Here is a 14,157-nt window from a genome sequence, read left to right as displayed (position 1 = left end):
TTGCTTTTTGAAGCCTGTCACACCCTGACCAAAACACCACACGCAAATTCCGAATACATGTAAACGCATATGGCAAATAAAGTTGATCCTTGACTCTTGAAATAAGTGTACTCTGTTTGGGAGCACCAGTAATTCAGGCTCCAGGACCGGCTGCACTCACCTCAGCACTGAACTGACACTACAGCTGCGGACTCACTTTCTATTATTTGTTTACTTTAAACGTATTTTTTGCATGATTTCTTCCTTTTCATACACTGGATGTTTGTCATTCTTTGTTGTGTGGGGTTTATCGTGGATTCTACTGTGTTTCTTTGTTTTGTGGCTGCCTGAAAGATGAATTTCACCGTTGCATATGGTATGCATACTTTGATAATAAATGAACTTTAAACTCTAGTATTAGTTTTGGATTTACATTCAGTAATCTTAAAAAATTCCTGACACAATAATTAGAATTTTAAAACATGGTATGATTAAAAGTGATTGAGATAAACTAGCATTTCAAGGAATGTTAGGCAATGAGTATGTTTATAGTTTATCAATCAATTCTCCTGTAGATAGTGACAGGTGAAATGAACAACTCTAAATTAAAGTTAGTCAATATATTGCAAAACACCTAACTTATTATTGCTAAAGAAATCACTGGAATAAATTTCATTCATTTCTAAGGATGTTAATAATGCAATTGGTGTGCTGATCTGTTCCAACATAACTTGAGCTATTTTTTAAAAATATGGCCCTTTCTGATATCACAAAAGATATTTACAGTCTTCCATTCATTAAAACTAATAAAAGGCAAATCCATTCCTGGCCAAGAATGCTGTCGGATAATTTTGTCGAAATAACTTCACCTGTCACATCACACAGGCTGCCCTTGTTTGACTTTCACACATCTGCCTTTGAAGCATCCAAATATAGCATTCAAAAGCACTGCTTTATTTCCTCATCTATCAGAAATTCTCTCTCCTCCATCAGGAAGTGGTGAGTACACTTGTGTTTTTGCACCTGCTGTCCTCACTGTGACCAGCAAACCCAGCATAGGATCAGTTGTTCTCCAATACCCTGTGCTAAAAGGAGCTCAAATCACTTTTCCAGGCAAAGACAACACATTACTGTTGCTACAGAGAGAAGCCAGGGAGTAATCTATTAATCTGGCATGTGTTCCAGGAGCTTCATCTGCACACCTGTGAATTATTTACTTAAATAGGGAAAAGGAGAAATTGTTTAAGTGTGATCGGCGACACACCATTTTCCATTTTTTCTTCTGGAGCTACTTATCAACTAGTACACATTTCTTGATCTGCAAAGTAAAAAATACTGGTTTCTGATGAAGGGCGTCAGCCCGAATCATCGACTGTTTGCTCATTTCCGGAGATGCTGCCTAGCCTACTGAGTTCCTCCAGCAAAAAATAATGGACTTATTTTATGATGTTATTAAGAATTAGTATTCAGAAGAAACAAATATTTTAAGAATATTTGTGCTCAGTTGTAATTAGTGTATGGACACATTCCATGTATGGATTTCAACCAAATTAAGAAATATAGTTAGCTTCCATATACTTAATATGGAAAGTGCAATATTGTCATAAATCCTAGACTAGGTTGAAAGTCAGGTTAGAAATGGGAAGGTTAATGTAAGCAAGTCTGCACACAAATGATCCTGAAATATGATTATAAACACAGTTTATCAGCAAGAACAAAGACAATTTAACTACAAACTATTCAGCTGGAGCTACCATTATATATTAATTATAATTAAAAATATTATAATTAAATATATATACATTTTGGCTTAATAGTAATGCAGAAATAAATACAAAGATTCATATGCTAAACATAGATCACAGTAAAGTACGTTGCAGGAACAGGTCTTTGGCACCCATACTCCATCTGTCAGAAAAAGTGGGATTTCCCAGTGGCCACCCATTTTAATTCCACTTACTATTCCCATTCCAACATGTCAATCCACGCCCTCCTCTACTGTTGTAATGAGGCCATATTCAGGTTGGAGAAGCAACACCTTATATTTCATCTGGGTAGCCTCCAACTTGATGGCATGAACGTCGATTTCTCAAACCTCCAGTGATGACCCCCCCTTCCCCCCCCCCCGGCGCTACTTCACCATTTCCCATCTCTTTTTCCTTCTCTCACCTTATCTCCTTGCCTGCCCATCACCTGGGACTATCCTCTTGTCCTTACTGGAATTTAGATGGATGAAAGCAGATCTTATAGAAATATATAAAATTATGAAAGAATTAGATAAGATAGAGACAGGAAAGTTGTTTTCACTGGTAGGTAAGACTAGAACTAGGGGACATAGCCTCAAGACTCGGGGAAGTAAATTTGGGATGGAGATGAGGAGAAACTGCTTTTCCCAAAGAGTGGTGACTCTGGAATTCTCTGCCTAATGAAGCAGTAAATACATTTAAGACAAGGTTGGATAGATTTTTACATAGTAGGGGAATTAAGGGTTATGGGGAACAGGCAGTTGGAGATGAGTCCATGGCCAGATCAGCCATGATATTGAATGGCGGAGCAGGCTTGACAGGCCAGATGGCGTACTCCTGCTGCTATCTCTTATGTTCTCCCTCTGGTGCTCCTTCTCCTTTGCTTTCTTCCATGGCCTTCTGTTCTCTCCTATTAGATTCCCCCTTCTCTAGCCCTGTACCTCTTTCACCAATCAATTTCCCAACTCTTTACTTCACCACTGCCCCCCTCCCAGTTTCACCTATCGCCTTGTGTTTCTTCCTCCTCTCCCGCCACTTTCTAACTCTGACTCCTCATCTTTTTTTTTCCAGTCCTGCTGAAGGATCTCAGCCCAAAACGTTGACTGTACTCTTTTCTATAGATGCTGCCTGAGCTGCTCAGTTCCCCCAGCATTTTATGTATGTTGTTTGGCCTACTATATTTTGCCAACCTTGATGCTCAATTAATCTAATTCAATTTGCCTGTATACTTAATACATTTCCTAGCTATTCATGTGTTTGTCGTTTAGGTTTATTGTCATCTGACTACACATATAGTATACAAATGAACCCAAACGAAACAATGTTCCTCCAGACCCATAATGCATATATCACACACCACATAAAACAAAATATTATACTCTATTTATACTCTATTCTTGGTTGGTGCAACTGTAATGAAACCCAATTTCCCTCGGGATCAATAATGTCTATCTATCTATTACCATAAATAAGCTAATAAAATATAAATCGAAAATGCATATAGTGTGCAGCAGGGCTAAACATTAAGCTGAACAGCTCACTATCCCAGTGACGAGACTTCGGTGGCCACAGGGTATTCATTAGTCTCACAGCCTGACGGAAGAAACTGTTACCCAGTCAAGCAGTCCTAGTCCTGATGCTTCTGTACCTCTTTCCTGATGGTAGCTGGTCAAAGAGATTTTTGGATGGGTGATAAGGATCCTCAACAAAATTTTGGCCTTTCATCTACGATGCTCCTGATAAGTAAGAGGGAATATTGCTATCGTTTCTGCTTCCACTGCTTCCAGACCTCTTTTTCTCTTCTCTTTTTTTGAATATATTTTTAATCTTTTTTTATACGGTACATCCACAAAAACCACAACCATAGCAAAATAAAATTACATATTGAGCAGCAAAGGAAAGAAAACTATAAAGGCAAAAGTAAACATACACAGCAGAGGTGCACCGCACCAAAAAAACCTCAGTCCTCACCCCGTAAGAAAGTCCAGTACAGGGTTCCATATCCTTTCAAAGATGTCCCCTCTGTCCTCATTACATAGTCTCAGTCTCTCCAAATGTAAAGTATTTGCCAGTTCTCTCAGCCACAGATCGTACGCAGGCACTGAGTCCACTTTCCACATTTGCAGAATTAACTTCTTAACAATCACCATTCCAAACAATACAGCCATTTTTTCATACTTATTGGCTGAAGATAGGGAGCTTGTTGCTCCAAGGATGGCTATGAGCGGATCTGGTTCCCACCACTTACCAAAAGCCTCAGAGAAATGGTGAAATCTACTTTTCCAGCACATGCATAAAGCTTACAACATGACCAGAATGAATGTGACAAGTTACTGTTCACAGATTTACATCTATTACAAACTGGTGAAACATCAGGGTAGAAACTGTGTGACTTTTCTTTGGAACAACCGAGTCTATGTAGTGTTTTAAACTGTATAAGCCTGTGTCTGACGTTGACCGAACAATCATGTATACTCTTTAAACACTCATTCCAGACCTCCTTTGTCAGTTCTATACCCAATTCATCCACCCATGCCTGTTTAAGACCTGCAGTATTCACCCGAGCTCCATTACGTAGGATCCGATAAAAATAGGATACCGCACTACGAATTACTGAATCAAATTTATTTATTGCCTCCAGGGACTCATGTTTGTCTAAAACTTCGAAGTTAGGTATATATTTCCTAACGTAATTTTGAATTTGTAAATATCTAAAAAAACTAGATGCAGGGATATTGTAAACTGCTTGTAACTGCGCTAATGAGGTAAAGTTTCCATTAATATAGGTCACCTACACTACAGATGCCTCTCTGTTTCCAGATGGAAAAAATAGTATCGTTCAGGTCAGGCAAAAAGGAGTGATTGTCACAGATCGGAGTGTCAATATAAGTTTTTGGGGCCTTAATGTGTAGTTGAATCTGCTTCCAAATTCTTATAGTACCCACGAAGGTGATACTAAAATGTGACTTATTAACTGCAGTGAGGCTATTAAGGAGAGCTGGTAAGGAAGTCTTCTTACAAATCATTCGCTCTTTTAAGTAACCATGCTGGGCATGAGTCTGAGGTAGAGGGTGGGCCTTTTTTCCACCATGCAAGAATGGATAGGTGAGCAGCCCAGTAATACATTTTAACGTTTGGTAGGGCAAAACCACCTGTTTCCTTGGGCTTGGACAAGTGTTTTTTAGTAATTCTAATGGCTTTATAATTCCAAATGAAGGGTGTAATAATTGAATCCAATTGCTTAAAATATGACAGAGGAATAAAACATGGAATTGACTGGAAAAGATGAAGAAATTGCGGCAGTACGATCATCTTGATTGCATTAACCCTCCCCACCAAAGACATTGGAAGTATTTTCCAAAAGTCAATATTGCATTTAACCTGCTCAACTTTGTTTCCCCAATTCACTTGCAAAAGATCATTTGGGTTTTTTGTAATAGTCACACCAAGATAGGAAAAATTATTGTAAGTTATTTTAAAGTGAATGGACTGTAAATACACTGTATTAACCACTGCAGTGACTGGCATTAATTCACTCTTATCCCAATTAATAGAGAAATCTGAGAAACTGCCAAAATTATTAATTTTTAATCAGAAGGGCAGGTATTGATGTTTATGGGCTGGAGATATATAAATGGACATTGTCAGTGTATAACGAAGGGTGATGTTTATTTCCATGCAAGTCAATGGGAGATATCAAAGGGTCCTGTCTGACGCTAACAGTCAGTGGCTCAGTGACAACTGCAAACAAAAACGGAGAAAGGGGGCAGCCATGACGAGTCCCATGATGAATTGCAAAAGGGGAGGAAATATTCTGATTAGTAATAATTGAAGCAGATGGGTATGAATAAATTATCTCAATCCACTTAATGAAGGATGGTCCAAATCCAAATCATCATATATGGCCATTCCACTTGGTCAAACGCACGTTGCGCATCTAATGAGATGACTACAGCCTCTTCTGCATGCTTTATATATAAAATATTGAAAAGACGGTGCAAATTAAAATACATATGTCTACTTGGCGTAAAGCCAGTTTGATCTGGATGAATAATAGAACAAATGTGTTCTTTTAACCTATTGGCCAGGACTTTCCCAAGAATTTTGGTTTCAATGGGCAGCAGCAGAATGGGGCGATAGGATAAAACCACCTCGGGATCACAGCCTGGTTTTGGAATCAGGGAGACTTTGGCCTTACGTAAAGTGGGTGGCAACCTGGAAGCTAACCTAGAGTGATTCAACATTCGTAAGAGCAGAAGCGACAATTTTGGACCAAATACTTTGAAGAATTCCATGCTAAAACCATCCAGACCCGCTGCCTTATTATTTGGGAGGGAGGAATTTACCTTCCTGATCTCATCTAGGCTTATATCAGCATCAAGTGTATTTACTGAATCTGTTGACAGCGTGGGCAGATTCAGATTATCAAAAAAATGCTTCCATAGCTTCAGCATCCGCACCACCTTGTGATTGGTAAACATTAGCTTAGAACTCCGCAAAACACTTAATAATTTTTTCCTGGTCCGTCAATAAAAAGCCATCTTTCACCTTTATACGATGTATGGCCCTGGAGGCCTGCATCTGTCTTAAGTGACGGGCTTATAACTTATGGGGCTTTTCACCAAGCTCAAAATACCTCTGTCTGACTTGTGTCAGTAGTTTTGAACACTCTTGGACATTATAGAATTATACTCATACCGTAAGGCAGTAATCTTATTAAGTAATTCTGCTTCATGGTTTATTTTGTAAGTAGCTTCCAGATTTGCCAACTGATCATCAATTAAGTTTGTCATTTTGTATTTGATCCTCAAAATGCAACACATCAGACTTGTCTAAATTTATCTCCATCTGTTATTTCTCTATCCAAATTTCCAACCGGTCACTGCCTTGTTGTATCCTTTGACAATCTTCTTCACTATCCAGAACTTCACCAATTTTGCTGTCATCTGTAAGCTTACTAATCACACTACCTATATTATATACAACATATTACACAAAGGCAGGTCCTAGCACTAATCCACTCTCTTTATGACCAAGCCAACTTTTGGATCCGATTAATCAACTCATTGTGGATCCTATATGACTTAATCTTCTGGACCAGCCTATTGTGATAAGCTTGTTAAATGCTTTACTGAAGTCCATAAAGAAAACATCTACTGTTCCATACTTAATAATCATCTTCATCACTTCCTCAAAAAACTCCATCACATTTCGAAGACATGATTTCATTCGTACAAAGCCATGCCAACTATCCCAAAATGACTGTATACTTTTCTAAATGTCATTAAGTATCTTTACCAATAACTCCCTTAAAACTAGTGTAAGGTTTACAGCCTATACTTCCTGATTTTGACCCTTTGCGCTTTTTAAACAAAGGAATAAGATAATATATTCTCCTGTCATCTGGTACTTTACCCATAGCAAAAAAGTGTACAAAGATCTCAGTCAAGGCCCTTTCCCTAAGTACCCCATCAGGCCCTGGGGACTTACCCACATTAAAGTTTTTCAAAACACCCAGCTCCTCCTCAGTACTACTCCTACGCTCACAATTATCAACGTCCACCTGGATGAATATCAATAGAAAGTGCTCACATTGGAAATTAGAGATTAGCTTTATTTGTCACATCTACATCAAAACATGCAGCGAAATGTGTCATTTGTGTCACACACCACACAGTCCGATGACATGCTGGGGGCAGCCCGCAACAGTCGCTATGCTTGTGGCCCTCAATTGCTCACTTAAACCCATACATCTTTAGAAAGTGTGAGAAAATCGGAGCACCTGGAGAAAACTTACACAGTTACAGGGAGAATATAAAAAACTCCTTACAAGCAGCAGAGGGAACTGAACCCTGATGATTTGATCGCTGGCACAGTAAAGTATGATGTTAATTGCCGCTCTACTGTTTTGCTCTACGAAGACTTCACCCACTTCTTCTGGCCTCATGCTTTAATTCTCTCCTTTGTTCTTGAGTAGATTTATCCTTTCCTTAGCTATTCTTTTTGCTCCTGATATATGTATAAATACCTTGGAATTGCCCTTTAATCTACTGCCAAGGACATTAGCTCTCCTAATTTCTTATTTAAATTCTTTGCTGCTTCTTTTATATTCCTCAAGGGCCTTGACTGACTTTAGTGCCAGATTATTAAATCTGCTGCAGTGGGTTGACTTGGCTTTAAACATTAATTGTGTGTCTCTCTCTCATCTGAAAGCCATTTCAAAACCAAACAGAATCTAGATTAGTCATGGACTGTGGTGTAAAATGCACAGTCTCCAATTAACAACTGGTGGTTCATATTTCCTTAAATATAATGCAATACAGTTAAATATTTGGCTCCTGGTATAACACGCAACCATTACAATTGATGGCATGAACATCAATTTCTCAAACTTCCGGTAATGCTCCCCAATCCCGCTCCCCACCATTTCCCATCCCCTTTTCCCTCTCTCACCTCATCTCCTTGCCCACCCATCGCCTCCCTCTAGTGCTCCTTCCCCCTTTTTCTTTCTTCCACGGCTTTCTGTCTCTTTCACCAATCAACTTCTCAGCTCCTAACTTCATCCTTCCCCCTCCAGGTTTCACCTATTACCTGGTGATTCTCTCTACCCTCCTCCCACCTTTTAAATCTATTCCTCAGCTTTTCTTCTCCAGTCCTGCTGAAGGGTTTCGGCCCGAAACTTCAACTGTACTTTTTTCCACAGATGCTGCCTGGCCTGCTGAGTTCCTCCAGCATTTCGTGTGTGTGTTGCCCAATACCATTGTACCTCTATTTTTTTTTACCTGTCTTGTCTCTTCCCAAAAAAAATTATTGCTTTCTATTAAGATGATGACGGCTTGATTTTTTCTTGGAGAGTGAACAACTTAGCTAAAGTAGACACCCAATCAGAGACACATTTGTTCACGACAGTATGGACAGAAGTGGCCATTGCATGGGCCTTCTTAAGAAGGGTAGGCATAGCATTCAAAACTAAGCATCCTTCGGAAGCCATGACTCAGGACCAGCAGTAGCACTTAACCTACTTACAATCTTGGTGTCTTGTTCATTTGTTAAGAAGGGGTTGCAAGGTAGATCACATAAACGGGACATTATCTCAGTGGATCTATACGCAAGTAACTTTTCTAAAATTCACTAAGTTAGAGAAAAACAGTCTACATCTAATAAATCCAATCAAGAATGACTGGGGAAATGTCAGACAGATAGCCATGAGCACTTAGCACTTCTCTCCACAAACACATAGTAGTGAATTGAAAACAGGGCTAAAATGTCTGTAGCATTCTCATCAAAAGTGCCAGATGGATCAGTAGTAGACAATTGGTTCCAGCTATCATTCATTAAGTGATATAGAAAGAAGAGTTAAGTTGCAAAGAAGAGGCAAGAGCATGTGCCGTCATCACTCAATAACGTTTGACCAAATTTAGCTACAAAAAGGTGAGCAAAGTTAAAGTATATGGAGAGTCAAAGGCGAATGTTTTAGCCTCATATACAAAGAATGTTAGTTCTAACGGTGGCTAACCATTACAACCATGTGTACACGAGCATTATAGCCTGGGGCATTGGGGTTTGGAATTCAATTCTGACATCATCTGTAAGGAGATTGTACGTCCTCCCCATGGAATGTGTGGGGTTTCTTCAGGTGCTCTGTTTTCCTCCCACAGTCCAGACTGGTCGGTAGGTTAATTGGTCATTGTCCAGTGATTAGGTTAGGGTTAAATCGGGGGTTGCAGGGGCAGCACGGCTCGAAGGGCCAGAAGGGTCTATTCCATGCTGTATCTCCAAACAAGTAAATAAGCCACCAGGGTCCAATCATCTCCAGCTACTAAAGCTGCCCTAGGCAGGATCTTTTACTGTTGATGTTAGAGTGTTCAGCTCCCATTTGCAGCTTCTGTGTTAATGACATACTCTACAATTAAAAAAGAAAGTGCAGGCTTATTGCTCTCACCTTTCATGACAATTTTCCAGAGTTTACAATTCTCATTTGCAATTAGGACGTCTGCCACCAGGATGGTGGAACCATTTTTGTCAGGTGGTTTATGTTTTCTGCCTTACTATCATAGTGATACATGCCCAATTTCATGTGAAAAGCAATCTACAAATAACATTAGCAAAGATTTATGATTGCTAAGGAGGTGATCTTGTCGTGGAGGCATACATGGGATTGTTTAGAGTTAGCTTGGATGGGAGAAGAAAGCTTCGAATCAGCAAATCTGGCAAAATATTAGAAGTCAGCTTCAATGTCTAAGGCAGTTGGTGTGAAATGTCACTGGAAGGGATAAACCAGCTATAGGTATTTGTTATTCACTTCACAAAAACATTTACTTTCAGATTTATTGCCAATTCATGGGATTCCCTGGGTTTTGAAAATTGTCAATCAGGGCAAAGTCGGAGCAAAGCATAAACACAAGAGATTCTGCAGACGCTGGAAATCCAGGTCAGCAGGTCAAGCAATGCTGGTGGAAATGAACAAACAATTTTGGGCCAAGACCCTTCTTCAGGACTCACAAGCAAGGGTCAGAATTTTGTCAAAATCAAATCAGCAAGGGGCACAACTTCAACAAATTCAAAGCAACACTGTAGGAAATACTCACATTTCATAGCTGTGTTCCAAACTGCTTTTGGGAAAACATTTCCCATAGCATTTTGCTGGGATTATTACTTCTGACATGCTGGAGCTTTTCACAATCACATCAAGCTTAGTAAAGATCAATGTGACTACTAATAAAATCATCTTGTTGGGCAAAGGTCTGTCATTGGACAGCAGAAGAGGGAGATTGTGTGGAAAGCTTGCAGCCATAAAAAAAGGTCTTCAGGGATGGACTAAGATTTAATGATCTACTTGTTCAGTTCCTTCAGAGGAAGCCCAGTTTCTCCCATCAGTAATGGTAGAAACTTGAATTCTCTTAAATGAACTGTTCCCTGCTAGACATGATAACTTGTAGAATCCTGTACCCATAAAACAAAGTCTTCAGGGATGGGCTGAGATTTGATGATTTATTTGTTTAGCTCAGTCTAGGGAGGCTCAGATTCTCCCAGCAGCAATGGTGGAATTCTGAAACCCATTCCCTGCTAGAAATAGAGGCTGTAGACTTTTTATAATTTTACTTTCTGCAAGACAGTTTGTCAATTTGTTTTGCTTCCTGTTGTCTCTTCAGTTTGTAATTAGATTCAATACTTACCATGGAATAAGGGTCAAAGTCCTCCACATATTTTTGGAAGCCCTGCAACAATATTATATCATGTCAAATACAGTATTTTTTACATAACACATAACACATCAAACGTTCACTGGTGTGTACGATTAATTACTGCTATTATTTTGTTTAATTTGAATAAATACATATTTTTTTGCTATTAAAATCAAACTTAGCAAGACTGCATGGCCAGTTCATCATCACTGTTCATGACATCCATCACAGTAACTTTTGTAACTATATATCTTTGATGTCACTGCATAAATTCATATTAAAAAGCTTAACCATTGTTTTACTTATATCTTTAAGTAAAATGTTTAAAGAAAATTGCATATTTTCCACAATAAATTGCCTCAGTTAATGTTATTGAACTTGATACTTCTGATAGATAATTAAACAATGACTTTCTGTGTAAAAAATCAAACATTTTTTATTACATGATCTTTATCAGGAGCAAACGTTGATATGCAAAACAGGGACAAAGGAAACTCACTAGATTGAAAATATTTCATTCATAACAGGCAGTATTTGTACCAACCTGACAGTGAGCTATAATTCCACCTGACAATCAAAGGCAAGGCACTATTATGTTTACAACACCACACCTATATTTCTTTCTTTCTCATAATATATAAGAAAATACATTGGTAATGTGACTTATTTATTCTTAGAGTTTGCATTTTCATTCTTTTATCTAAACATTAATCATAAATCATTTGTGATATTTTTTCTGCCAACTTCTTCCACTAAGTAAATTTTCATTTATATAGTACTCACAAACACCCAGCCAAAAAAAATTATAAAAATTTCAAATGAGGCAAAAAAATACACACAAGAAAGATGTAAAGTGAAATGGTCAAAAGCTTGTCAAAGGGAGGGATAGAATTGTTGTGAATTAGGCAACGTAGTGATTAGTGAGGATTCCAGCAGTAAATAGGGTAAGATGCAGATTAAAATGCAGCAACAAAACCATATGTAAGCTTGATGAACAGACCTTTATCTTTTGTCTGGGCATGTTGCATCAGGACTCAGTATCCAATTCTACAACGACAGGTAACTTGATTTCTCAGTCTGTAATGTCACCCATCTGGAATTATCAGCGAAACCGCTTCGTCTTTTCCCTTTTTTCTCCTCTCTGGGAGTGAAGGACATGTCTGACCTAACATGCCCAGCATTCCTTCTTGCTCTTCAGTTTGGAACTCCTACATTTGACTTTGTTTTTATGTCTATGAAATGCTATTAACGCATTGACCAGATATGCTTGTTTTCAGCTGATCTGCAAGTCCACCTTGGTTTTACCCTGTCAGAGTCATCCACCAGCACCCCACCCGACAAGCTGTGACTGCATCTTGCCAAGCTTCTTTTCTCATCTTCCCTGTTCTGATTAGGAATACATGACCTGAAATATCAACTCCGACTCTCTTCCCACACATATGGCCTGACTTGCTGAGCATTTCCAGCATATGACCAGACTGCGCACTTAAATAAAACAGTCAATAAGATACCCTGATCTAATCCAACATCACACCAGATATCTTTTCTATATGAACCTAAGATGACTTAGATTTAATGTTAAAGAAAAAAAACTGAATTATATGACTTGAAAAAGGAAATTTCTTCAAAAAGTACCAGTACAAAAAAAAATCAGCAAGCTGGAATAAAGCCAATTACTAGTTAATAATTTTATTATTGTTTTCAACCTTGATTTATAATCTGCATCAAACCTCCATGACTTCACAGGAGACCAACAGATGAGGAAATCTGATGAATTTGGATTCACGTACATACATTCTGAAAAGGCTTTAGACTATCAGGGGAATAGTTTGATTTTTTTTGGTGTACTTTATCATTATAATTGCCACACACCATTCAAAAGTATTTATTTGTGAGGGCACAAAAACTTTAAACTGCAAGAATAAATTGTCCTTTATACAAAGTGAATTGACTTCAACCTGCTGAGTGAAAGATAAAGTAACAAAGTAATTATAACTGCAAACTTTGCATCACGATTATAAATGTGGCTTTGCTCAAACAAATCCACAGAGAAAAAAATTAAAATAAAAAAAAAAATTAATTCCATGAGTGGAACAAAAGAAAAAGATGGGGATAAATCACGAATTCATACATGTTACTGTATGCATCTACATCAAAAGAAAACATGCTGAAAAAAAGAATGAAACAAATTAAAATATAATGTCCGTATTATTTACGTGTTTTCCTTTAGAACGAAATGACGAATTGTAGACCACCATTCGTTTCAACATTTCTGGTTGCTGTGAAATGAGCAAAGTATTATGAATCAACAACATCCATTTGAATTTTCCGCTATTGATGTAGTAAAACCATGCAAGTTATTTCACATGAGCTTCCTTATTTACAAAATTGGTGCTGAGTCAATGCAAGACTTGAGGACTAAAAACTCAATGTCAAAGGAGAGAGTTATGGAGGGGCAAGGAGGTTAGAGGGCGAGTTCTGACATTTAGGAAAGGAACCTTAAAACTGTTTGACCTGCAGCAATTAAATTCAGGGATCCTCAAGATGATAGTGTGCAGGTGTCTTGGAACTAGATAGTGCTGAGATTACAGGGATACAGAATGAGAGAAAAACATGAGAAGGATAATCATTTCAAAATTTTACATATGGGTATTCAGAACCTAGTATGGTTCAGCAAGAAAAGGGACAAGGGAGGAATGCTGAAAGCTAGCATGAGACTGTAAAGTTTTGAGTGATCTCAAGCTTATAAATGTTGGCTAAGAAAGGTCAAGCAAGAATGCATTGCAATGACAATAGAAATGGCAAAGCTACGAATATGAGATCACCAACAGATGACCCAAGATAGGATTGAAGTCAAGCAATATAGTTGATGTAAAAATTGAGAGTTTTGGCAAAAGCATAGATAATGAAGCTCAAATCTTAACCCAGTCAAATGTACTAGCAACAGATGTTTGAGAAGAATACACTTAGTGTCTAGGAAGTGAAATCTGTGATGTGGTCTGTGGATGATGAGTTACAACATTCTGATGGTGGTTGAAGAAGATTTAAACTCATCCATTTTTGGATGTTGGTTGAATAACATTACAGTTAAGAGACAATGGTGGAATCTAAAGAAGTGATGGTGAGTTAAAGCTAATTGTCATCAGCATGTATGAGCAAAATGATGCACATGTGTAGGAAAATTTTGAGGCAGCACAAGGATGAGAAATAGAAGGTGGTCAGATACATATTTGTGAGCTTCTGAGGTA

At 38.2% G+C, this 14,157-nt stretch overlaps 1 protein-coding gene across 1 annotated transcript in view; it reads right to left on the bottom strand.

The window, feature by feature from the left end:
- Window positions 1-14,157, bottom strand: part of ush1c (Usher syndrome 1C) — a 205,519-nt gene that overhangs the window by 27,540 nt on the left and 163,822 nt on the right. Inside the window, exons 24-25 of the mRNA XM_072271371.1 lie at window positions 13,126-13,188; window positions 10,901-10,942 (exon numbers count right to left, since the gene is read on the bottom strand). Coding sequence (XP_072127472.1) covers window positions 10,901-10,942; window positions 13,126-13,188 — 105 coding nt within the window. The remainder of the gene's footprint in view (window positions 1-10,900; window positions 10,943-13,125; window positions 13,189-14,157) is intronic.

Source organism: Mobula birostris, chromosome 11 (genome assembly GCF_030028105.1).
Source record: "Mobula birostris isolate sMobBir1 chromosome 11, sMobBir1.hap1, whole genome shotgun sequence".
NCBI classification, from domain to species: Eukaryota; Metazoa; Chordata; class Chondrichthyes; order Myliobatiformes; family Myliobatidae; genus Mobula; species Mobula birostris.
This window is presented reverse-complemented; position numbering and strand designations above follow the sequence as displayed.